Here is a 27888-nt window from a genome sequence, read left to right on the forward strand (position 1 = left end):
CCATCTAAAATGTATACACAAAATAATGTCATGCTGAACGATCTTCAAGGATCGTAAATATAGCATCATTGATTAAATGTACGGGAAGAAATTTTACAGCCGCCACACGGCACAAGTAACAACCCATGCGTACTCGTTATGTTTACACTTTCCACTTTATATATGTAGTTCAACGGAATTTGAACTAGTGGGTACCTACGATGATCTGCATCGGATATATTGTCACGGGGAGGAACTGTTACACGAAGGATGGAGTTTTTATGATAACTTGTTTGGAGTTCTTATGATAATTGTTACGACGTTCCTGGAATGAGCAAGTAATTTGGAAATTTTACTCAAAACTACCCGGATTCTTTTAAAAATGCGATGAAAAATGGATCAAAAGGTTTTTCTGAACCATAGTACAATATGTAGGGCAAGCTTAATTATCAAAGTTTAATTTAGCTCCTCAAACTCCCCATTTAAAGGTAAAACTGACCATTTTTCACGTGAGTTCTGTAAGTATATAGAAAAGTTTTCCACAGAAATCCACGGGTAACGTTTTCAAGGAACTCCGTGACAGTTATCATAAGAACTCCAAACAAGTTATCATAAGAACTCCATCGTTCGTGTAACAGTTCCTCACCCGTAATTGTATTAATTAAATTTAATATCGTCCAGATCCTATTAGATTTTATCAAAATATTTACAGCAGTTAAAAGCGGTGATATACATTTATGTCTATTTTATGGCAGCATTTGAAGAGATCATAATAATGTTCTTTTTAGGCTAGCCCCAATTATTTTTTATTGAAGGACATTTGCGGGTTTAATGGAATTGCAAGAAAATGTCCCCATTGAAGGTTTTCCCTGTGTTTCAGCCGTGTAAAAAAAATTGATCGGGGAATTAATTTCTAAATTTTAAGTTTCCCCCATTGGGGACCAAAAAAAAATGAAAAAATTTTTTGCCCGTTTAAAAACCGTGCTAAAGGGGTGTGGACGGGAAACCCCTTTTATTTACAGTACTAAATACCCTTTAAAAAAACAGCTTTTGAAACCCAAACAAAAATTAGTCCCGAAAAATTTTTTAATTTTAGGGCTTTTTTTTCCCCTTTTTTAAATTAAAAAACAAACCAAGAGGTTCATCAGTATGAAAACATTTATAAAAAATATCATTAAAAAACTATAACCAAACTATGCAAGCCAAAAAAAAAACAATGTCACATTTGAGCATCATTTCTAATGCTAGAAATGTAAATATCCATTTTGTAAAAGAATAGGTAGATCTACAGTTGGCTATGAAATACAAAATTCTCGGTATATCGGTAGTTAGCTCCTTTGGGTTAGTAAAAATCTTTGGAATAATAATTTGACAGCGAAGGGAAATAACTGTTCATTTCCGGGAGAAATATGTGTCCCTAATTTGGAAGAAAGTCAGCAAAATAGTAAAATTGTCCCGCAATATCATAGACTGCTTCTTTAGAATTTGTCGGAAAATTTTGAAAATTTCATTTTGCGGCCGACATGTCGTTAAAGGTAAATAGATGTTGCATAAAATGCATATATTTTATCTCGTAAACAGGCTGGTGAAATTGCAAGATCGGGCTTAAAATGAAAATTGCACATTTCTTGGAAAGTATCAAAGTTATTTTTACCTTTTTAAAGCATATTATTTCCTACCTAATTTGTGATGTATAAGAACTAAAATTAAATGAATTTTAGTTATTACACAAGAATATTTTGCCTTTGTTGGATTTTAAGCAGCTAAAATTTTCAAAGTCCAAGAACATGACTTTTTAAAATGAATTCCAATTGAATTTTGAGTTTTATATGATCAGATATATTCATTTGAATGCGCCATCATGTAAATTATGGCAGTTCTAATCTGTGTAATTTTTTTTTAGAAAAAACATGTAACCCCTGTGGGTGAGTGTGGTCAACAATTGTTATGCAATTAAAAATACAGCATACAATACAGAAATTTAAGGTGCTGGCGCATTAGAAGAGATACCCAAGATGCAAAATAATCCAGATTTGAGGAAAAAGGCAAATGCAAAAGATGTGTTTATGGACTTAAAAAAATTGGACCATATAAAAATGAAAAAAGTGATGTGAAATTCGTATTTCTCATAATAAAAAATGTAACATTTGTTTAAGTCTATCTAATTATAATGCCTAAGATATATCACAAGTTTAAAAGCAATATCTTTGACTGTTTTTGAGAAATTACATTTTTTCATTTTAAGCCCGATCTGGCAATTTCACCAGCCTGGTAAATAATCCATAAATTTTTGCAAAATTTATACATGTGTTGACTACAGTAGGCTGTAAGTGTTAGGAAATCATTATGGCAAAATAGTAAATTCCTGTCATATAAGATCATCTTGATACCCAGTCTGTGAACAGGACAATGATTTTGTCAGTCTTAATACACTTATTTGTATGCGAATAAGTTAAAGAAGATAATCATGACCATGGCATGGTAGGGGGTTCATGTCATTTTGCAGTTTACTGTTACATGTATAAATATAACATTAATGTATTGTGTGATACCTATAGATATTACAATAAGCTTGAAAATGTGGCCCAGTTCAGGCTCTCTGTGTTGATGTTGCTAAGTCCTGTATCATACGCTATACTAACAAAGTTTGCACTCTTAGTCTTACCCTATGCTACGACCGGATGTAAACAATACGTTCGCACAGGTAATGAGCGGTGGTTAAATCCCACCCATTTTATTCGATTAAATTTTTGAACAACCACTACTTTCGGTTTCAATTTTGCTGACAGGATCAACGTAAGTGTTAATTTTAAGATAATGTCCAAAACTTTGCACTACACGGTGTAATCTTCATTACATATCCGGTATTATCACCGTCATGGTAGTTTTTATTCCAGTCGGTCAAAATGACGGTACACATTTTCATGTAAACAAACAGATTTAACTTCTCAGACAATTTAAATAAGGAATGGACACACAGTAAACTCGGTTGCAACGTAAAGTATATTCATAAACCTGTTTGAGTAAAATTGTCTCCGTGTTCAAATAAATTTCAAAAACGGGAAAAAAGGCAGTCTTTTACCGATACCCTGCAACAGAACCTTATTATTCTGACAATTAAATTGACTTTATAACGCTGGTATACAATTATTTATTGATCGATTTTCATTATATTTATTTTGTAATACCTGTCATTCAATATGCAATCAAACAAAACCAAGTTTTCCTACATTAAAATAAATAAAGGAAACTGTAAGTTAGGACGAGCTTTCAAAACAAACAGGTAGCGATTTTCAACATGCTTACCGAAACTCCAACATGGTGGCTCAACCTGACTCATTTGCATAATTTATTCATAAAAGCAGGAGCATAGAACTTTGTTAGTGCGCTATAAATTAAACTTTAAGTGATGTTGCTTTTAAATATCTTTACTTCTTGGCAAATCAACGTGATTTTGTAATTGCTCATAAACTCATGTTCCCCAAAGCTTTCTTGTGAAAGGTTAAAACACGTTAGTTAGCATTTAAATACATTAATTTTTACCTATTCATAGGGAAAAATAAAAAAATAAATTTATGCCTTTTAATGACATAATTAAACTGTCACATCAGAAAAATCATTATTAAATCCTTTTATTTAATTAAATGTAAATCCTTTATGCAGCAGATAAACAAATGGCTGTGACACAGTGTGCAAAATCTAATTGGCTAATTGAATCCAGGCATTTAAATGGGCTAAAAGTCAGCATGTACAAATATATTTTTCTGTTTAAAAATTTAGAATCAATCTGTAAAGTGCTTTAGTTAACCAGTATCAAGCGGATACTAAAGAAAAAATAGATTGTTGTTTGTATTTTATTTTAAAGTCATAATTACTTTGTTTGAGAGTTTTTGTTATTATGATTGAGCATGAAATAAAAAGTAAATTGGATTAAAGCTTGAAAGGCATGACAATACATTGTAGACTTTTTTGAATTTTTATGTTTCTAAGTGTTTTAATATGAGCAAAAGCTATAGAGTAAGACATGGGTCTTCACCTTTTTAAACTATAACTGTAGCATCTAATATGTATATTTTTGAGCCCCCACTTTAGGGTGTTATTTAGATTTACCCTTGTCCGTCCGTCTGTTCGCTTTTGTGTCGCACGTAGCCCAAAAAGTATTTGACCTAGAGTCATGAAACTTTATAGAAATGTTGCTCAGCATGTGAAGTTGTGCACATGGGTATATTCGTGTGAATATATTTAGTATTTTTAGAGTTATTGCCCTTGACTTCATAAAAATTTATAATTTTCAACTTGTGTCACACGTAACTCAAAAAGCATTTGACCTAGTGTCATGCAACTTTATAGAAATGTTGCTCAGGATGTGAAGTTGTGCACCTGGGGTTTCACTTGTGGATTTATTCTGTTTTGTCAGATTTATTGCCCTTGACTTAGTGAAAACCGTTCCATTATGTTGTGTTATTTGTTCCTTGAGTGCTTGAGTTAGAATCAACCAACTTTACAGGAATAATGATCAACATCACTGAAGCTATACACCTAGGGTTTTGCATGTGTTTTTTTTTCAGTTTTGTTAGAGTTATTGCCCTTGACTTAGTATAAATTTGTTTGATAAATTAGTATAACTAAAAAAATATTTGACCTGTAGGTCTGAAAGGTTACAAGAATGTTGGTCAGCCTTATTCTTATGCACCTTAGGGTTTGCTTGTGGATTTATTCAGTATTTGTAAAGCTCTTGCCATTGACTTAGTAAACGATTTTTAGTTTTCAACTTGTGGCACAATCATGTAGCCTAAAAAAATATTTTACCTAAAGTCATAAGATTGACAAAGCAGTGGAGTGTGGGGGCACCCGTGTCCTATGGACACATTTCTAGTTATTATATCATTTGGTGGTCATATAATGATGTATCAATTAAAAATCATGTAAACTATCACATACTTATTGATTTATTTAAGTCTGTATCTGATTATCTACTTAAATCAAATTTCACATAAGAGAAAATAAAATAAAGATAGATATAATTTTTCTCTCTTTTTGACATTACACTTTGAAAAAAAATCTGGAAACAAAGTGATCCCTCTGAACCATTAATCACAACAAAATTACATGAAAATTGCAGACTTGGTTTGATTTAGTCTGTACATGAGGGATAATGAAAAGTGCAACATCCCTCACGACCCCTATCAACGGCTTGAGTGGTACTCAATTCTCAACACTTTATGATCTGGCATCAGTGATCCCAAAGGACCAGAAAAATACAACAACACGGAAGTTTAGTAGGGCAACTTTTTACAGATGCCATATGGCACTTGACACCTGCTGTTGTGTCTTGTGAAGTATAAAAATCTGGAAACAAAATGATCCCTCAAAAGCATTAATCACAACAAAATTACATGAAAATTGCAGACTCCATTTGATTAAGTCTGTACATGAGGGATAATGAAAAAGTGGAACATCCCTCATGCCCCCTAGCATCGGCTTGAGCACTAACCAATTCTCAACACTTAAAAGTGCTGGCATCAATGATCCCTTAGGACCAGAAAAATATGCTTCCCCTTAATTTAATGTATTGCCTGAATTCAGAAGAATGTAGTTCGACAAGACACCAGTGAAATTATGGAAAATATGTTTCACTGCAGTGAAAAATAAATTTTTATAGTGATAACTATATAGAGGATATTCAAATTTTCTATAAATACATGATTTATTTTCATCGAGTGGTATGAAAATAAATATTTCATGAGTGGCGGTAGCCACGAGTGAAATATGGTAATTTTCATGCCACAAGATGAAAATAAATCATGTATTTATAAAAAATACTTGAATTTTCTGTTTATTATATACATTTTTCTCTTTTTTGACATTAAAATTTAAAAGACTTTCTCTTAAATTTTGTGTACTGGCAGAATTTAAAAGAAAGTAGTCCGGCAAAGACAATAGTGAAAATACGGAAAATATGACTGCAGTGAAAAATAAATGGTTACAGTGAAAATACGAAAATGAAAATACGCATTTTATTTCATCAATATTTCTCAATATTTCATTTATAAGTATATAATATAATAAATTAATATATCAATATCAATACTTGTCATCCAATATCAATATATTGTCATTTTTCTTTGGGCTGAATCAATGAACTTTCAGATCTCTGGCAATTATCTTTATTAACAGCAGTAAAATTTAGTAACGATAAAATAATGATATAAATGCATTACATGTAGGTGTTTTCCTTGGGGCATTTTCATTATTGACATGCCAACATTATATACTAATGTAACATTAGTTATACATTTGTATTACATAATATACATAATTATTTCCTGCACCAATGTATACTTTAATACTTCATGTTTTGGAAAAATGACAAAAAAAAAGTATCTTATGAAAGGTATAAAACTGTATAATAGGCATTTGGCACAGACTGACAGAATAATATTTTACATGTATGTCTACGAGAGAAAATTGTATATACAGTAGTTATTGGTTAAGACCTATTTCAAATGATACATATGTACATAAATCTGGAAAAAATATTTCCAGTCCCATTAGTGGAGTCCCTTTAAGATAAATATAATTATAAATCATTCTGACATGTATATACCAGCTTTAAGATTTTCTATGTGCAAAGTGATGTACTATTTCTTGCAGACTTGTAAAAAGCAAATTCAAAACTTTTTTGTGACAGATTATTCCCTGATGTCACTTGGATGAATAATATCTAGTTTTATGTAAAAATGAATACAAAACTTCTGCTGTTGTTTCTTAAGAATTCTGCCTCTTGTGGCTAGGAAAATAAAAAGTGTAGGGGAGAAAATATAGATGTTAAAGGCCAGCTCCACAGAAGACAAAAAAAGCCTAATAACATAAAAACTTAGGTTTTGCTCCAAGTATTGCTCCAAGTACCATTTTCAAAGATTATTTGAGCCGAGCCATGACAAAACCAACATAATGCGTTTGCAACCAGCATGGATCCAGACCAGCCTGCTCCTCCGCGCAGTCTGATCAGGGTCCATGCTGTCTGCTAACAAACCCTATAACAAGTAGAGAAACTGATAGCCAACAGCATGGATCCTGATCAGACTGTGTGGATACGCAGACTGGTCTGGATCCATGCTGGTCGCAAACCCATTATGACCATTTTCTCATGGCACGGCTCATTTATATGGTACAACACAAGATTTGGACATACAAATGTATATCTTGATGTACAAAATGTAATGTACATATCAAATGTCTTGAAATACCTTTATTTTGTCAAAATCAAGTTCAAAACTGCTTGCAAAAAAGCTAATATGTATATATATTGATCTTAAAATTGTTTTTGAATTTAAAGTTGTTCAGTGGCATTCTTGAGTCACTTACAGGAGAGGTAATGCTATAATTTTTGGTCAGAGATTATAAACATTTAAAGATTATTATAACTGCCTTATATAGGAATGGGGCGGATACAATTTTTTTCATTGCTAAGCTGTCAATATGTATTTTTGTTATGTATTAACCTGGCTTCATTTAGCTTCATTTATTTAAATACCCTATGTTTTGTTTTGGTTTTATGTACAATACAAGTTACATGTATATAAATATTACAGCTAATATTGCAATCCAAAGTTAAAGTTTGATATCACATGTTAAGTTAAATATAAAGGTTCCTACATGTATGTTTAATGAAAAACACTACATTGATTTATGTAAGTTTAAGTAGTATTTTTAGCTCACCTGAGCAATGCTCAGGGTGAGCTATTGTGATCGCCCTGTGTCCGTCGTCCGTCGTCGTGCGTCGTCAACTTTTCACATAAACAACATCTCCTCTGAAACCAATGACTGCACATCAACCAAACTTTACAGAAATGATCCTTGGGTGGTCCCCTTTCAAAGTTGTTCAAATGGTTCCGGTCTGTTGCATATATGTAGGTCACAGGGCCAGAAAAGGATTTCATAAAACACAAAATTAAAAAATCTTCTTGTCTGAAAGTACATGGGCCAGAGCTTTGATTTTTGGTATATGGTATCATCTATGGGTCCTCTACCAAAGTTGTTCAAATTTTGTCCCTAGTGTCAAAATTGGCTCCCCCCCAGGGGGTCATAGGTTTTTCCTAATATGTCTATAGGTAAATCTAAAAAAATCTTCTTCTCTGATTTGGCAAAGGCTACAGATTAGATATTTGGCATGAAACATTGTGTAGTAAACCTCTATCAAGATTGTTCAAATAATGGCCCTAGGGTCAAAATTGGCCCCGCCCTGGGGGGTCATTGATTTTCATTACATACATATAGTGAAAACTTGAAAAATCTTCTGGTCTGAAACTAAATGGCCTAGAGCTTTGATTTTTGGTATATGGTATCATCTATGGGTCCTCTACCAAAGTTGTTCAAATTTTGTCCCTAGTGTCAAAATTGGCCCCGCCCCGGGGGGTCATAGGTTTTTCCTTATATGTATATAGTAAAATCTAAAAAAATCTTCTTCTCTGAATTGGCAAAGGCTACAGATTTGATATTTGGCATGAAACATTGTGTAGTAGACCTCTATCAAGATTGTTCAAATAATGGCCCTAGGGTCAAAATTGGCCCCGCCCCGGGGGGTCATTGATTTTCATTACATACATATAGTGAAAACTTGAAAAATCTTCTGGTCTGAAAGTAAATGGCCTAGAGCTTTGATATTTGGTCTATGGTATCATCTGAAGGTCCAATACCAAAGTTGTACAAATTTTGTCCCTAGTGTCAAAATTGGCCCCGCCCCGGGGGGTCATAGGTTTTTCTAATATGTATATAGTAAAACATAAAAAAATCTTCTCTGAATTGGCAAAGGCTACAGGTAAGATATTTGGCATGAAACATTGTGTGGTAGACCTCTACCAAGATTGTTCAAATAATGGCCCTCGGGTCAAAATTGGCCCCGCCCTCGGGGGTCATTGATTTTCATTATATACATATAGTGAAAACTTGAAAAATCTTCTGGTCTGAAAGTAAATGGCTTAGAGCTTTGATATTTGGTCTATGGTATCATCTATAGGTCCAAAACCAAATTTGTTCAAATTTCGTTCCTAGAATTAAAATCGGCCCCGCCCTGGGGGTCATTGATTTTCCCTATATGTATATAGTAAAAACTTAAAAAATCTTCTTTGAAAGAACCCAAAGAGCTAGAGCTAAGATATTTAGCATGAAACATCTTCTAATGGGTGTCTACCAAGTTTGTTCAAATAAAAGCCCTTGGGTCAAAATTGGCCCCGCCCCAGGGGGTCATTGATTTTCCCTATTTAATACACTTGTTACTATATATAGTAACAAAATTGCCTATGATTTCAACTGATTATGAGTGTCAAGTGACCTATTATGAGTTTGCGGCCCGGGGCCGAGAACTAGTTATTAGCCCGCAGAACATGTGCATGTGCACAAACTGAAACAATGACGTCATTTTTTACGTCATGAAACAGTTAACTGTAAAAGTGAAAGTAGGTTGACAGCACATCGTATTTAGTACAAACACAGTTTTGTTACTGTTGGAATTTGAAGAAATAATACGACAAATTCAATCCGAAAAAAAAAATGAAAATAAAACTTGCTTCTTTGAACACACAAACAGTAAACGTACAGAACACAAGAACTTCAAAGTAGATTTCTATTTGTTGTTTTGTTTTTTTTTTTATTCTTTTTTTAAAAATGCTACTATTAGATCTACCAAGTGTATTAAAGACATTAATACACGTCAGAGTAGGGCCGGAAGGTGATAATCGGCCCTGAATGAATAATGGCCCTCGGGCTAAAGCCCTCAGGTCCATTATTCATTTTGCGGGCCGATTATCACCTTCCGGCCCTCTCTTGCCGTGTATTAACCTCTTAATGCATATAGTAAAAACTTAAAAAAATTTCTTTTAAAGAATGCAAGGAGCTAGAGCTAAGATATTTAGCACGAAACATGTTCTAATGGATGTCTACCATGTTTGTTCAAATAAGAGCCCTGGGGTCAAAATTGGCCCCGCCCCGGGGTTCATTCATTAGCTCGACTTTTTTTTTAGATATATACATATTATATATATACATACATATATATATATACTTATATAATCTTGTTTTAAAAAACCCAATAAGCTAAACCTTAGATGTTTAGCATGAAACATCTTCTAATGGGTGTCAACCAAGTTTGTTCAAATAAAAGCGCTGGGGTTTAAACTGGCCCCGCTCCGGGGGCCTATATACAGGTGAGCGACTTTGGGCCATCATGGCCCTCTTGTTTATGTTTATGTAAGAAAAGCTTATCAATATAGATCAACTCTTATTACTAATGGATTTCTCCAGTTTTGTTTTTGAAACAGTCCATTATCAATTTTAATTTAATGACAGGCCTCACAGGTACTACATTAATGGCAAATGTTTTACAGTTTCAGTTCCAGCATTGTCAGGCTTACAATGTATAATCTTGATTTTATATTTATTTGAGTTGAAGTTGATGATTTACTTTTCTGTTTTAACACAGTCATATACAATGTAGGTATGCAGGTTTTTCTCTAGATTTTTTCCTCCCAAGATCTTGCATAATTGACCTTAATTTCCATGAATATTGTCAACAATTTATCCTAAATTCATAATTCGGCTGTTGCAAAGATATATTATTTAGCTACATTGTAGTTTACTGTGGCGAAATTTCCCATTTTATAGATTTTTGTTGAGGCCTTATGTTTTCCATGATTTTGTGTTTTTGCCTTTTTCAAAGATTATTAGGGTGATGGTTTGTATAATGTAAGGACTTATGGTGATTTATCACTCTTTGCTGACAGGAATATATGAGTCGCGTCATGACAAAACCAACATAGTGCGTTTGCGACCAGCATGGATCCAGACCAGCCTGCACTTCCGTGCAGTCTGATCAGGATCTGTGCTGTTCGTTATCAGTTTCTCTACTTGTTATAGGATTTGTAAGCGAACAGCATGGATCTTGATCAGACTGTGTGGATGCGCAGACTGGTCTGGATCCATGCTGGTCGCAAACGCATTACGTTGGTTTTGTCATGACGCGGCTCATATACATAGTGCATATACATTGTACACATGTTTGTACATGTATATGCACTATGCTGTCATGTGTGCAACATGAATATTCATTACTAAGCGATCCAAAAAAATTGAACTTTGTTGCCCAAGGTTTATTTGCAAAATTCTTCTGCAGATCTTTTCCAACAGTTTTTTGCAAAGAACATTAATCAGATTATGTTTCTTGATAATGAACATGATAAAATGAATAAATAATTGTGGAGTCTGCATGCTTGTGGCAACTGAGTTGTTATGTTTTTGTCTTTAATATTATCTTTAACCCCAAACTTGTGTTGGTTGGAATCACACAATATGACACAAAGGAAGTATCAGTCCTCAATGATACAAAGCTATCCAGCTACATTATGAAAGGTTTATTTGTCTACAAAAGTGTCTGCTTGTTTAAGAAATGATATGCAAGGTACATGCAAATGCATGATTTTCTGCCACAAGTATTATTTGCTGAATGACCTTTAAACCTTAGCAGTATCTGTGTGACATACAACACAACCATGCCTTATCAAACTTTTATGGAAAACAGGATACTTGTTTGAAGCCTTGGTTTGGAGCAAAATATTGACAGCAAGTTCATATACTAAGTACATGTATATCAATCAAAGAGTACTTTGACAGCATGCATGTATTTTGTTTATCAAAATGTTTTATTTCCTTCACTATTAGTTTGATAAAGGATAACTGTGATACATATAAAAATAAGTAGGCTATAATTATTAAAAAAGAAATTTAATTATGCAGTTAATATTTTTTCCTGTGAATGTTTCATTTACATTAATGTCATTAACTTATTACATAATTGTATGCTTTTTATTTCTGTGAGAAAAACTATCAACAATGAATTAAAGTATGAAACAATCACTTCATACATCAAAGCATCACTTTGTCATAGAAAGTTATGTTGTAGAAATTTATTTGATATTGGTATCAATACTTTAATCTGTTTTAAAATTACAGAAAGAAACTCCCTCAGATCAGCAGCTTCATTTAGCAGCCTTACAAGGCAACTTCGAACAGCTGAAAAAAGTCCTTGACTCTGGAAAAGTTCATGTTGATTGCAAAGATAAAGTAAGTATATTTGTGCTTCCAAGTTTTTGTACTTGAAATATTGCTTGAACTTGTTTTTTTTTAGACCATTGAGTTTTGAGTAATGTTGCATTTAAATCTTGGTTTTGACTGGAAGTAAAACTTGAGTTATTTAAGAACATGTAGTATTTAGTATTTCTTTGTTGTAGCTTCTGTGGCCAAGTAATTTAAGTCACTGTGTGATTTAAAAAAAAACAACATTCCCCTCATGACTGGTGGTTTGAATCTTGACAGTGATTTTGGATATTTTTTGATATGAGGGAGATACATGTACATGTATCAATTTATTCAATTTATTGAAATTTAGTGCTTCTTAATTTCTGGTGCCTGCATGCCTAAGATAATGAATGAATGGGCATCTGAGGTCTTTATCCAGAGAAAGATGCCTTACATGTAGAACAATTTTTTCGGTGTCCGTGTGCCTTGACATACAACCCAAGAAAGTTCAATTGCTTAAAACTAAAGTTAACTCTCATACAATATTTATTATAGATTCTTTAGGTTTCAGTCTTTCTCAAGCCTTCATCAGGATATGAAATGAGCCGCATCACGACAAAGCCAACATAGTGGGTTTGCGACAAGCATGGATCCAGACCAGCCTGCGCATCCGCACAGTCTGATCAGGACCCGTGCTGTTCGCTTACCAACTGTTTTACAAGTAGAGAAACTGATAGCGAACAGCATGGATCCTGATCAGACTGCGGGGATGTGCAGGCTGGTCTGGATCCATGCTGGTCGCAAACCCACTATGTTTGTTTTGTCATGACGCGGCTCAAATGTTGTTTCAGATAATGATGTATATTACCAAAAATAAAAAATTGACTTGACAGTTGGGGGCAATTTGCCAAGTTCTTAATTGTTAAATTACATATGTAAACACCAGTTCAATGTTATAACAACTCTTTATCAATAATGGATGAGTATGCCATGTTTCTATACAACTCTCTTAACTGTCTAGAGAATTTTACAGCAATAAATGCTTGTTTTGACAAAATATTGCGACATCATTTCATACATGTAATAACCCTTTTTTTTTTTGGTCATTCAGGAAGGTACGACACCATTGATTCTTGCTGCGGCCAATAATCATATAGAATGTGTGAAGGAGTTACTGAAAAATGGTGCTGATGGTGCTGCAAGGAGATTGGTAATATATTTTTTTTTAAATTTTCTTTAATTAAAAAAAAACAACGCAGGGACTCGGCACAGTGTTAGGATATTTTAGATAGTAATTCTGGAAAAAATATATACTTTATATACAGTTTTTTTTGTTCTAGAATTTTTTTCTTACACTATCCAAACACTGTGCCGAGTCCCTGTGAAGAAAACGTATGGTTCAGATTTGGAATAGGCCCTTATATTGGGTTCTGAGAAAGTCCTATGTATGAAGTCAGTATTAAGACTTATAAAAAGACAATTTTGTGTTTCAAAGAAAATGTCCTTACTAACGACTTCAATGTCTACTAATGACTCTCTTAAGGTCTGAATAGTAAAGCTGATAGGCATTTACACACTGTGAATAAAATGGTTGGTCTTTGTTTTTTCTTATATTTTCTCAGGAGAATGAATTTATCTATAGTTTACGGTACTTCACTTTAGATAGAATATATTTATTGAAACTGTCTTAAGTTACATGTAGTTCTTAAGTTGGTTTTATATCCTAGGACTTAGGATACACTTAGGACTTTATATGAAATGCAGGGTGAAAATGCCCTGAATATACTTTCCTGGATACATTTTATGGAGATATATAACACATGTTAAATGTTATTATCAAGAACTCTATAGAATGTTTGATTGATTTTGTATTCTTTAAAGAATAAATTATTTATTTAGTTTCTTTGTTCGATAATTGTAGCTGTTTAATAATTAAATATGCAAGTGTTTACCATTCTGATTATTCTAGAAATGTCAGCTTCAAAGTTTCTACAGTTGTTTATTTTTCATAATAGATGATAGTGTACATTAAGAAAAAAAACACCATCAATGTAATGGCGGCATATTTTTTCTATCATTATAAAAGTACATTTTGCTTATTTAGAATGAAGACAATTATTTAAGCTTGATTTTGGCAAACATTTTGAAGCTTGATTGAACTCACTACCTAGTTTACTGAATGGAATAGACTTACACCGGAATTAAGAATACTTTGGTGATGGTGGTACAAACAATCTTTTACAGTTATGAATTCAAAAATAAGCACAATACGTTGACTTATTTATTGTTACTATCGGTGTTATATGAGAAAACTAGAGCAAATGATCCCTCAGGGGCCGTCCGTGGCCAAGTGGTTAAGGTCGTTGACTTCAAACCACTTGCCCCTCACCGCTGTGGGTTCGAATCCCTACAGGGACTTTGGATTCTTTCTTGTGAGGAAGCTATCCAGCTAGCTTATGGAACGCCGGTGGTTCTACTCAGGTGCCCGTTCATGCCTGAAATAATGCAAGGAATGGCATCTGAGGTCTTCCTCCACCAGTAAAGCTGGAACGTCACCTATACTGTGTTGGTGTGTGGTAAAGTCCAATCAAACAAACAAACAAAACAAATGATCCCTCAGTTTAGAGACCAACACCAATACTAATTGCTGAAGTTAAGTTTTTAAATTGGTCTGACTCATTGTTCAGCTTACTTTCCTCAGATTGACCATCATGTGTCCATAAGTTTAAGTCTTACTGTTATGATATATATATGTTTATGTAATTTAATAACTACATATACATGTATACTATTATCATTTCAGACTGGGACCTGTGCATTATTTTTTGCCGCCCAGGGAGGATTTCAGGACATTGTTAAATTACTGTTAGACAATAACGTACCAGTGGATATACCTAGTTATGTAAGTTATTTATATGTTTATTGGTCAATTTGACTGGTTTTAAGAAAGGTACTAAATGCATTAATTACCCTCTAATTCTCTTATATTTAGAGTTAATATTGTATTAAGGCAAAGTCAAAATATTCCTGGCTGTTTCTTAATTAGATTGGTTTGACAACTTTGTAAACTTTTATTTATTATATGCAGTTATTATTGATAATGGAGAGGCATTTTGACTTCATCAAGAACAAAGGATTTTTTGTCTCAGTAGGTCACTAACAAACGTCTGATAAAAATATGAAATCAGGCTTCACTGTATATGTAGCCGCCTCCGTGGTCGAGGGGTTAGAGTCGATGACTTCTAATCCAGTTACCTCTCTGGCGTGGGTTCGATCCCCGGGAGATGCTTTGGTAGTTTAGCGCGGAGGAAGGTAGTCTAGTACTGGTGTAACTCTCCAGGAAGGATGGTTAGGAAACTACCCGCCTATATGACTGAAATTCTGTTGGAAAAAGGCGTAAAATGAAACAAACAAACAAACAAACACTGTATATGTAGAAACTGAAACATGTAGTTGTAAGTGAATATAAGTATTTGAAATAAACAAAAAATAAAGTTTATCCAATTTTATATTAACTTATCAATGTATTATTATATGTTGTATTACATCAAAATATTGGTGTGGTTGAAGGTTCTATGGTTACATGTACATCAATGCATATGCTGAGCAAGAAGTTGAATATCATGTGAATTTCTTAGTTAGTAATGAGTTAAAACATATAAGTATATGTTCTAAAATGTATTTATTTTTCAAACTGAACTTTTTCATTATGAAAATGCATACAATGATACTCTTTGAAAATGATATTATTTCTTTGTTGAAATTAAATAACTTGAATAGAACCATGGTTACACAGTATATTGAATGTCTTGTTTGTAGGATGGTGGCACACCGCTGTTTGTAGCATGTCAGTGTAATCATTTAGATGTAGTAAAAGAACTGCTTGACCGTGGGGCAGACATACACGCCCAAATGGTAGATGGAGCTACGCCCTTGTTTATTACAGCACAGAATGGACATAACCACCTTCTTTCCTTCCTTATCAAACATGGAGCTGAAGTTGACGTGAAAAGAAAGGTTTGATATAAAAATCTTATAAAATGAGTCTCATAAACAGATTTATAAATCATGTCTTCTGGCATAAATTGTTTTGATTCCTTATTAAAGTTTTGGGTCTATTTTTTGTAGATTCTGAACATGAAGAATGGCACAGTTCATCTTGCGTTATTATTTAATACACTTAAAAATAATAAAGTGAAATGAAAAGGGATTTTTTACATATCTAAATCACTGTATAGTAATTTAGTTCTTCAACTAAAGGAATTGATTTCATATTTTTTAACACAATTTGATGCAAAAGTATTTTATTTTTTCCAGGACAATGCAACTCCACTTTGGATAGCTTCACAGATGGGACATTTGAATATTGTTAGAGAATTACTGAACAATGGTGCTAAAGTTGATACAGAAAGGGAGGTAAGTGAGCTGTTACAATGTGAAATAAAATAATAATATTTGTCTCCCTTTAGTTAAATTATAGTTACTTGAGCTTGTGATGAAAACTTTTAACCACTCATGAGTCTAGTTTCTTGCACTTACCAGTACTTGTGCCATATTATGAAGTATGGTCTTGTCCATAAGTCAGACTTGTACCCTTGAGTGGCAGACACCTGAACTGCTTGGTCAGCATTCCCTTTTTCTCCTGTTATTTCATGAAGGCATAATAAATTGTGGCTATGAAACCTTAAATAATTTTGACTTTAACAAATGTAACTGTAGATTTAAGTGCTGCACATGCCTTATGCTATTATGAAGGAAACTGTCTCGCTAGAAAACAGTAAGGGGTGCTACCAAGGTCACAATACATACCTAAAACAAGTCTCCAGCCATCAGTAAATCTGAAAACATTAGACTTTATTTATGCTAGACTTGGACAATATATAAAAAATAACATTACAAAATACTGTATTTTATAGGATGGTGCTACCCCACTGTTCAAGGCTTGTCATAAAGGGCATTTAGAAGTTGCTGAAGAATTACTCAAACATGGATCTTCGGTAGGATTATTAAAGGTATGACAATTATTTTGTCTGTATTCCCAAGATCAACAGGTAGATAAGCAGTTCTAGCAGGTTACAAAAGTTTGTAGACACAGTTACTTTTATACGCCCCCAAAATTATTTTTGCGTATGATTTTATGCAGCCGGTTGTCTGTCCCCATGATCAAATGGGGATAAGGGTCCATCTCACTGTAAACAAGACAAAAGAGAACCAAATGGTTCATTATGTAACAACAGAGTAAGTGGCCATTGGCCCTCTATTGATCAAAAGAAAATAACAGAAGAAATGGCGCTCTATTCCATTTGGCGGGATGTACGTCCGTACATCTGTTAGCAGGTTTCGGTCTGTATCTTTTGAACCAGTGGAAAGGAATTGAAATTACTTAGCAGAAATGTTAACCATAGAGACGATTTGCAATGTGCAGGTTTGACCATCCTCAGGTCAAGGTCACACTAGATCATTTTGTATCAATTTCAAAATTTTGTGTCCACTCTGTATCTTTAGAACCTATATGCAGAACATAGCTTTGGGCTTCCTGAGATCAAAATTGAGCTATTGATCTTCACAAAACTGATAAGGATTTAGCCCTTGTCTCAGTATTGGCCCCACCCCAGGGCTCACTTGATCTACATGTATATAGACTTATATAGGGAAAACTCATCTGATACTTCTTAACTTTACAATAATAATATTTTGGCTCTGCCCCAGGAGTCACTTATACAGTTTTGTATGGGAAAACACATTTAAGTCTTATTTTGGTGAAACTATAAACCTATAGTTTAGATATTTGACATTTAGCATTGCCTTGTGGGCCTTTAAAAATCTGATATTAATCACGCCCTTTCCGTCAATATTACTCCTGCCCATGGGGTCATTATTTGATTTAGTCTATAGGAGAAAACACATTCCAGTCTTACTTTATTAATCTACAATGCCAAGAGCTAAAGTATTTAGCATGAAGCCTTACCTTGTGACCCTCTGCAAAGCTGATAAAAGCATGCCCTGGGTTCAATATTGGCCCACCCTGGGGTCACATGATTTATATAAACTTATATAGGAAAACACATTTAAGTATTATTGTTTGAGACTTCATTTATAAAGCCCGGAACTTGAATATTTGGCTTTTTGTAGATTTTCACATAAGTTTTATTAATCATTATCCACAGGTCAAAATGTGCCCTGTCCCGGGTTTCACTTGCTTTATGTAGAAAAATGTACAGGAAAACACATCTTTTGTAGATAAATACTATCCCTCTATATATGGCATATAGCATTGCCTAGTGGACCTCTCTAAAAGTTTTTGAATCATGCACCAAAGGTAAAAATTGCCCCCACCTTAGAGCTCATATAGTATCATAAGGATAGTTAAGATAAAACATTTTTTCAGACTAGTTTCATTATAGAGTCCCTACTCTTAATTAGCTCAAATTAACATTTGGGTGTATATTTTGATTGCTTTTGCGATGCTCTTGATAAACCTTAAATTGTTGTGTGCAACATACGCAGTTACCTTCTCTCTAACATGCAATATATTTGTAATGAAATATATATAAAACAGAATGATATGTCTTTAAGATATGTTTTCAGTTTTATAATATCAGTTAATAATGATGTTGGTCAAAATGATGTTTAATTTTGAAACATATTGAATTTGTATGTTCAATGTCTGTGAATGATTAAGTTTGCATTATTGCCTATAGAATGCCACAAAAGTATTATTTCTCAATATTGGTCTATCCTCTTGAGGTACCCACTTTTAATTATGTTGAAATTTCAACGTAAAACTTTGTACATGTATTTGAAAATGCGGTTTATTTTCATACTCTCAGTCATATGTTGAGGCCACACTTCAACACTTGTTAGTGTCCAGCTTTATTTGTCATCCAGTGAAAACGCTGTATATCATAAAAATTGTGTGTGTTAATTTTTAAGAAGAACAAAAGTTGATACTTTATCAAACCCCGTTCATAATCACCTTCTATTTTTCATAGTACTTCAAAGAACCGTGTAGTGACGTTATTAAGTGAATAATAATAAGGCGAAATAAAGCTTGACACTAAGTATGTTAGTATTCATCCGTAGCTATTCTTTAGCTTCCGTCGAAGTTTCTTATTTCTGTAGAACAGCACGGATTAACACTAATGTATACTTAATTGGCAACTTTTAATTTTTTGTTAAAATTTATATTGATATGTAATTTTGGAAAGCATTAAAGCCTTCTTAGCTCTAATTTGTCCTTTTCTTCTGCCTCCTGCATTATACCTGAGAACTATAATACACATACACAATATAATTTTAATGCAATTTAAATTGCAGGTTTGTTCCAGGAATGGATTCTAGGGTGTTTCTATAAGCTAAAAAAAGTCTAAACTAAGTGAAGCTGAAAATGAAATGCAAAGGATAATAAAGAAATATGCTCAGAACTAAATTAAAATTAATTTTTAGTGCGATTCTTAGCCCAATTTGAGTGAAATGTGTTAGAACGCTTTTCAGTTATGTGTCATTTTGCACAAGTAAAAATGATAATTCTGAAAGGAGAGGGTATGATCTGAAAATATGCTAAAAAATTATTGGTCTAGGCATACATCAAAATCAATGGTACATAAATATTGTAAAAATATTTCCAGTCCCGGTATGTTACATAATCTTAAGTATAGTCCCTTTAAGCAGTTGTCAATGTTTGTCATATGATTCCAGATATTTGACTTTCTGGTTTTGTTGAAGTTACAATGTAGGAGATAAATTAATGACATTAATAAGGTATTTGAAGGGTTTTGATGAATACAAAATACAGTTTAACTCCTGTATAGCAACACCCTTAGCTGGTTGTTGCTAAGAGGGGTAGCAGTTGCTATACAGGTGAGAGAGGTTACTTGAGGGGTTAAACTTCTTATGAAATCTTATTATGGGAAGACTTTATATGTGTAGTCTTTATTTGATTTGTTATGCTTGATATTCTAAACACTATAGATATAAACTGTAGAATGCATGGAATCATTAGAAATTAGGTTTGTCTTTTTATGAAAGGACCAACTTAAGAGGATCTGTAATAGTGGATACAGCCTCCCATATTTACTGGGTGCCTATTATAGTCATATTAGACATATTCAGGAAGAATTCCTAGATTTCAAAGAATTCTGCAATACAATTATGTTATTCTAAGATGGGTGCCTCTGTGGCCAAGTGGTTTATAATGATTGCTGACTTGCAACCATTTGCCCCTTATCACTATGGGTTTGAATCCCACCAGGAAGTTTGGATTCTTTTATGTTAGGTAGATATTCAGCTAGCTCAATGAAGGTCGGTGGTTCTACGTGGGTGCCTGCTTGTGCCTGAAATAATGCTGAGAGGGGTACCTGTCGTTTTTCTCCAACTCATATGCTGAAGAAATCACCATTTGACCATAACAAAGTGTTGATTGTGACATAGAACCAGACCAAAGAAAAATAACATTGAACATCTGATTACTTGTAAATAAATGTGCACAAATATTTTATACTTGTTATGAACAGATAATGTGGCCCTGTGTAAATAAATGTGCGCAAATATTTTATATTTGTTATCAACAGATACTGTGTCCCTGTGTAAATAAATGTGCGCAAATATTTTATATTTGTTATCAGCAGATACTGTGGCCCTGTGTAAATAAATGTGCGCTAATATTTTATATTTGTTATCATCAGATACTGTGGCCCTGTGTAAATAAATGTGCGCTAATATTTTTATATTTGTTATCAGCAGATACTGTGGCCCTGTGTAAATAAATGTGCGCAAATATTTTATATTTGTTATCAGCAGATACTGTGGCCCTGTATAAATAAATGTGCGCAAATATTTTATATTGTTATCAGCAGATACTGTGGCCCTGTGTAAATAAATGTGTGCAAATATTTTATATTTGTTATCAGCAGATACTGTGGCCCTGTGTAATAAATAAATGTGCGCAAATATTTTTATATTTGTTATCAGCAGATACTGTGGCCCTGTGTAAATAAATGTGCGCAAATATTTTATATTTGTTATCAGCAGATACTGTGGCCCTGTGTAAATAAATGTGCGCAAATATTTTATATTTGTTATCAGCAGATACTGTGGCCCTGTATGAATAAATGTGCGCAAATATTTTATATTTGTTATCAGCAGATACTGTGGCCCTGTGTAAATAAATGTGCGCAAATATTTTATATTTGTTATCAGCAGATACTGTGGCCCTGTGTAAATAAATGTGCGCAAATATTTTATATTTGTTATCATCAGATACTGTGGCCCTGTGTAAATAAATGTGCGCAAATATTTTATATTTGTTATCAGCAGATACTGTGGCCCTGTGTAAATAAATGTGCGCAAATATTTTATATTTGTTATCAGCAGATACTGTGGCCCTGTGTAAATAAATGTGCGCAAATATTTTATATTTGTTATCAACAGAAACTGTGGCCCTTAATTGTGTTTTATCAATACAAAAACATTTTTCACAAATTTTCCTCCTACATGTTTTCAAAAGGAAGTTCTTCACTTATTAGCTTGTTTGTGGTTTGAATTTTTGAATGCCTCCTATTTTTATATAATTCTTTGTTTACCATTTGAAAACGCTTAACTAATGAAGGCGAAATAATGATATAATATTTAATATTAGAGATAAATTCAAATGAAATGAATTTCATGTTTTATATTTGATGCTATTTTCAAATTATTTCCATGAATTATTGTCCAAGAATTCCCTGAGTTTCATTATTATGATTTTGCAAAACTATAAAACAAGAATTGCAGTTTTAACTATGACATTCACAACGCAATATAATAATGTCTTGGTTAGTGTTTCTATTACAAAAATGAGTACTTTGTCTTCTTATGGATACCAAGGTTCAATTATCTAGAGTTTCAGGAAACTGTACTGTTGTCAGAAATTTTAACAGTTCTGTTGCTCTATCATGTTTTTCTATTTTGTAAGCTATAACCTGCTTAATTTATGTAGCGGCTTTGCTTAGGTTTGAGTTTGGAACTGTTGATACAATGTTAGGGTTCAGAACTGTTCACTTTTTATTAGAGATAATGTGTAAGCTGTTGGATAGCTCAGTCGGTAGAGCTGAGGAACGGTATTTCGAAGGTTTGAGTTCCTGTCAGGCTGCACATTTTCCTAACCCTGTGACATAAAGTATAAGGGATTTGAAGTAGCAAATACAATAAGTGAGCTACCAACAAATTTCAATATTAAAGCTTTTTTCAACTGCATGGATGAGCAGGTTGTCTTGGCTTTATTATATTAACAATCGTATATTTTTAAAAAGATTTGGGCAGATTTTTTAGCTCACCAGAACCGAAGGTTTAGGGTGAGCTATTAGTATCAAATGGGGATACTCCGGCGTCCGTCATCATGCGTCAACAATCATCTTCTTCTCTGAAACTGATGGGCAGAATTACCTGAAATTTGGTCTGTAGCATACTTGTGGCAGTCACACTTAAATTTTCTAATGCCATTTCAATTGGCCCCTTTAAGGGGTCAACAGAGCTAAAAATAGAAAAACCTTTAAACATCTTCTACTAAATTAAATGATGATCACTAAAATTTGTCTGTAGCATTCTTAGGTAGTCTTGTATCAAATTTGCTCATTTTAATTTGATTAGCCCCTTTTAGGGGCCTCTAGAGCTAAAAATAGAAAAACCTTTGAACATCATGTCCTACTTAAATAATCGATGGATAATCACCAAACTTTGTCTGTAGCATTCTTAGGTTGTCTTTTATCAAATTTGCTCATATTGATTTGATTAGCCCCTTTTAGGGGCCGCTACAGCTAAAAATAGAAATACCTTTAAACATCTGCTTCTACAGAACTAATTGATGGATGATCACCAAACTTTGTATGTAGCATTCTTAGGTAGTGTTTAATCATGTTTGCTCATATTAATTTGATTGTCGACTTTTAGGGGCTGCTAAAGCTAAAAATGGAAAATCTTTGAACATCATCTCCTACAGAACTAATTGATAGATGATCACCAAATTTTGTTTGTAGCATTCTTAGGTTTTGCTTAATCAAGTTTGCTCATATTAATTTGATTGGCCCCTTTTAGGGGCAGCTTAAACTAAAAATAGAAATACCTATAACAATCTGATTGTACAGAACTAATTGATGGATGATCACCAAAATTTGTCTGTAGCATTCTTAGGTAGTGTAATCATGTTTGCTCATATAAATTTGATTGGCCACTTGTAGCTAGAAATAAAAAAATCTGTGAACATCATCTCATACTGAAATGATTGATGGATTATTACCAAACTTTGTCTGTAGCATTCTCGGGTAGTCTTTTATCCAGTTTGCTCATATTAATTTGATTGGTCCCATTTAAGGGCTGCTAAAGCTAAAAATAGAAATACCTGTGAACATCATCTCCTGCTGAAATAATTGACGGATGATCACCAAATTTTGTCTGTAGCATTCTTAGGTAGCCTTTTATCAAGTTTGCTCATATTAATTTGATTAGCCCCTTTTAGGGGACGCTACAGCTAAAAATAGAAATACCTTTAAACATCTTCTACTAAATTAAATGATGGATGATCAGCAAAATTTGTCTGTAGCATTCTTGGGTAGTCTTTTATCAAGTTTGCTCATATTAATTTGGCGCCTTTAAGGGGCAGCTAAAGCTAAAATAGTAAAACCTTAGAACAGCATCTCCTACTAATATTATTAATGAACAATCATCAAACTTTGTCTGTAGCATTCTTAGTGGCCCTATTGTTTATTAGGAAGAAAAAGAAAAAAAACAAGCAGTGTTTTGAAAGTATATTTCTAGAGGGGCAAGTTAAAGTTGAGCTGAACTTGCCGAAAGAGCTGGACTTGCCTTTCAGCAAGTTCATTTGAAAAATAATTTCCAACACTGAAAAGCATTTGTTTCTGGTGAGCGACTCAGGACTATCATGACCCTCTTGTGTAATTAACTTTTTAGTTTTTAGTTGTTTTTTTTTGTCCATAAACTTAAACCTTGATCATAACATTTTTAGTTCTGGATGTATTGTCTTAATGCCTGGCCAAAAGAACCCTTTGGACAAGACATTAAGTAGACCAGACTAAACTTGACCTTTATACATAAATGATTTTGACCTTCATGGTCAGATGTCTAAATTTTGTGTGATTTTTACTATAAGTGGCTATAACTTTGTTATGAAAGGGCAACTGAGGTCTTCCCTCACCAGTAAAGCTTGAAACTCACCATTTGACTTATACTGTTTTGGGCGACGTAAATTCCAACCAAAAAAAAGGGAAATACATGTATATGGCTAAGTTTGTGTATTTTACAGAATGGAGAGACACCACTACATGCAGCCTCGTTATTTGGTCATATGAAGATAAGTAGATTATTGATGGCATATGGGGCTGATAAACATATGAAAAATAAGGTATGTTGATTTGTTATACTTCTCTGTACTGTACATTTGACAACTTTGAAAACGCATCAGACATATTTTCACTAAATATGATAAATGTTTCATGACATTTGGAACAATTAATTATCAATTTCATGGACATTATCTGTAAGAATTTTATTTTATAGATATTAACAATTTACATATATTTTGACACATTATCATAAGGTGTAAATTATGAGTTAACAAAAGTCAGATATGTTTGATTTTGAAAATAGGGAAAAAGTGGAGCATGGCCCAAGCTTGTCGGTGGCTGTAGATTCTATTTCTTATTGCATATTTTGTGTTTCAGATGCAATGTCATGGATTTATTTATTTACTATTGTGACAATGTATAGTTTTGGAAGTCAAATGCTCTTTTGGTTTATACAGAATTTATTTAAATCAATTGTGTATGAAGCTTTAAGCTTATGGCACACTTTCGAATCTGTTCCTTGAACCAACCAGTACTGAGCAATGAGTGTAAAGTGTCTTGCACAAGGAAACAACGACTTGCCTCTGACGTGGTTTGGACCCATGCGGCTAGCGATCATTAGATTACTAGTCCATTGCTTTAACCACTCGGCCATGTGGCCACTTCAAAGTTCATTTGTTTTATTTTATGTATACAGGAAGGACAGACACCTTCTGAGTTGGCTCGAGAAGCTGGGTACGATTACATTGCAAAATACATAGAAGGTTACACTCCGATGACAAACGGCAAGGCAGATCCTAATTCATGATAGATAACTCTTCCTTATCTCTCCGATGATTCCTGAAAATGCAAAGAGATTATCATGCTGGATATAAAAAAAGATTGTGTTCCAAGTAAAACATATTTATACCGATTAATTGTTGAAATTTCATCACATGGACATTTTTTTCTTTAATGGACTCTTTTAATTTTGTTACCTCAGTGTGGTACTATTTTATACAAATTAAGATAAAGGTGTTCGTTCTTGTATAAAATTTAAATTACGGTAAGTACAGTTCATACATGGTTGATACCTGTAAGCTGTTTTAAGATCTGTGATAATGTTTGGCCAGTTAGTCAGTTAAAATATATGGTACTGAATCATTCTTTAATGTATAAGGCTGAAACTTGAAAAAAATATAAATACATTTGTATAATAAAAGACATCCAAGTGACAAAATATTATAAAAATGTATTTGGCATGTTTTTTTTTTAGATAGTTTTGGACTTTAAAGAAAAGCACTTCTATTATATCTAAAAATGTGATTTTTTCCTATATTACATCTTACCTTTTTTAAGTATATGTAAAAGAAAAAGTTTTTTTTTCCTACAAAGTATGATATTTTTCCCTGTGTTCTTTAGAAACATGGAATAAAATTTGTGTTGCAAAAAGCATTGTAACATAGAGAAAAGGGAAATTTTTTTTTAGTTTTTGTTCATTTTATCATTGTAAGAATAAAGTCATTTATAGATATACTTCATATTTAGTGATATGCACCAGAAAACCATTTGCACAGGTCTGTTCAGTTTGTTAAATGAGCTATTGTTATTGATAATTGAATTTTTAACCTGCCTTCTGAAGGCAACATCATTAAATATTTCATTTTCAAACACATCATTTCATTTGACTCTTTCCTGCGTAAAATCTAAAAAGCTTTGAAATTGTATTTGGAATAGGATATTTAAAATTCATAAAATGGGTCAAAATGACAGTTGAAGAATTGTTAATAATTAATTAAAAATTATGTTTGAAATTTGTTCCAGCCTTGATATTTTCCAATGTACAATTAAGTACTGTTGTTTTTCACTGGATTATTTTAATATGATATTATTAATAACATTTTGCTAGCTTGAAGATGTGCTAGTGGCTAGTGATTTGTTTGTTATAATGTGCCAATATTGTATTTTTTAAAAAGCTACGCAATGAGTGAGAGAGACTTAAAGTATCCCCAAAACCGGTTATGAACTATTATCCTTTTTGCTTGTATTTGCTTGATTGATATACACGTAATTGCATTTAAATTAGTCTGTTAAAGGGACTCTATTTAGGTTTCTTTTATAAACCAACTGGTACACTTAAAATGGAAATCTATGTACTCCTTAGTATATAAATATGTTTAGTATTAAATTGATAATCAATTTTTTAATGGCAATTTTGGGCTGATTTCAGTGAAAAGCATTTCAACACTTTCCAATTTCTGGTCAATTTGCACAATGAAATTTATTATCCCTGGGAAATAGAGTGAAGGAATGATCTGAAATTTTGTACACAAGTTACTGGTCAAGATCTACATCCAGTTATACAAAAATCTTGAAAAAAAATGTTTATAGTCCCTTCATGTTTAAAAGTCTTAGTGGAGTCCCTTTAATTATCTGTCTTAAGCATTAATGATGAACAGAATAAATACGGGGTCCTTTTTCATTCTTGTTTAGTTTTTGACCATAATTGTTAAAAATTGAAAGTGAAAAAATGAATCGGGTTCTTAAATATACAAAAAATATTTTTTTTTTTAAATAAAATTTAGAAATGATAAATTCTAGGTTTTAAAAGATACAAAATTCTAGGTTTTAAAAGATACAGAAATTTTATATTTGGTTTATTAAAATTAAAGAAATAATTGATTTGGTAAATATGAATACAGAAAATTTCAATTTGGTTAATAAAAATACAAAGATCTTAAACATTGAATATTGAAAGTTTTGAAATTTAGTATTTTTTGTTTGAGAAGTAATAAACTTAAGTCCTAGTTGACTTTGTTGTAACCACATTACACCTTTTGATATTGTGTTAATGCCAGTGTCAGTGTAAATGTGGACTAGTGAAATAAAAATAAGTGTTAAAGACTGAGGCTATTGAAGGTAGAACACACTGTTGTTATACAGTGAAACTTTTGGAGAAAAAAAAGTATTGATGTTGTTACATGAAATTCTTAATTATTCTAGAGTGATATTAGCTGCTTGATATTTGTGTAGCAAATAATTAAGCCGCGTCACGACAAAACCAATATAATGTATTTGCGACCAGCATGGATCCAGACCAGCCTGCGCATCCAAGCAGTCTGATCAGGATCCATGCAGTTCGCTTACAAACTCTATAACAAGTAGAGAAACTGATAGCGAACAGCATGGATCCTGATCAGACTGCGCGGATGCGCAGGCTGGTCTGGATCCATGCAGGTCGCACACCCATTATGTTGGTTTTGTGTAGCAAATATGTTCTTCCAGAAAATCAAAAAAAGCATTTTTATTTGTTTTTGAAGTGGCTTAAGAATTTTATTTTGATACTTTCTTGCCATTTTAAATGTTTGTTTTTGTTGGATTTGTTTTAAAAAAAATCCAAAGTGTTGTGATATGTCATTTATTTTGTTTTTTTTTAAGAAAAAAAGCTTTTTATTATGTAGATAGAAGTTATTGTTGTTTGTTATTTTTTCCATCACCATCCCATTTCTTTTAGTTGATTTTT

At 32.9% G+C, this 27888-nt stretch overlaps 1 protein-coding gene across 1 annotated transcript; it reads left to right on the forward strand.

Annotated features, from left to right (window-relative positions):
• The first annotated feature begins 1362 nt into the window (after nt 1-1362).
• On the forward strand, nt 1363-26927 carry LOC132758140 (ankyrin repeat domain-containing protein 29-like). The gene is made up of 9 exons (XM_060749671.1): nt 1363-1514; nt 11986-12096; nt 13163-13261; nt 14855-14953; nt 15871-16068; nt 16369-16467; nt 16968-17063; nt 24347-24445; nt 25084-26927. The coding sequence occupies exons 1-9, from the start codon at nt 1503-1505 to the stop codon at nt 25192-25194; spliced, it is 924 nt and encodes a 307-aa protein (XP_060605654.1). The 5' UTR covers nt 1363-1502; the 3' UTR covers nt 25195-26927.
• The last annotated feature ends 961 nt before the right edge of the window (nt 26928-27888 follow it).

The sequence above is a fragment of the Ruditapes philippinarum genome, unplaced genomic scaffold, assembly GCF_026571515.1.
Source record: "Ruditapes philippinarum isolate M1 unplaced genomic scaffold, ASM2657151v2 ctg680_1_1_1_1, whole genome shotgun sequence".
Lineage (NCBI taxonomy): Eukaryota > Metazoa > Mollusca > Bivalvia > Venerida > Veneridae > Ruditapes > Ruditapes philippinarum.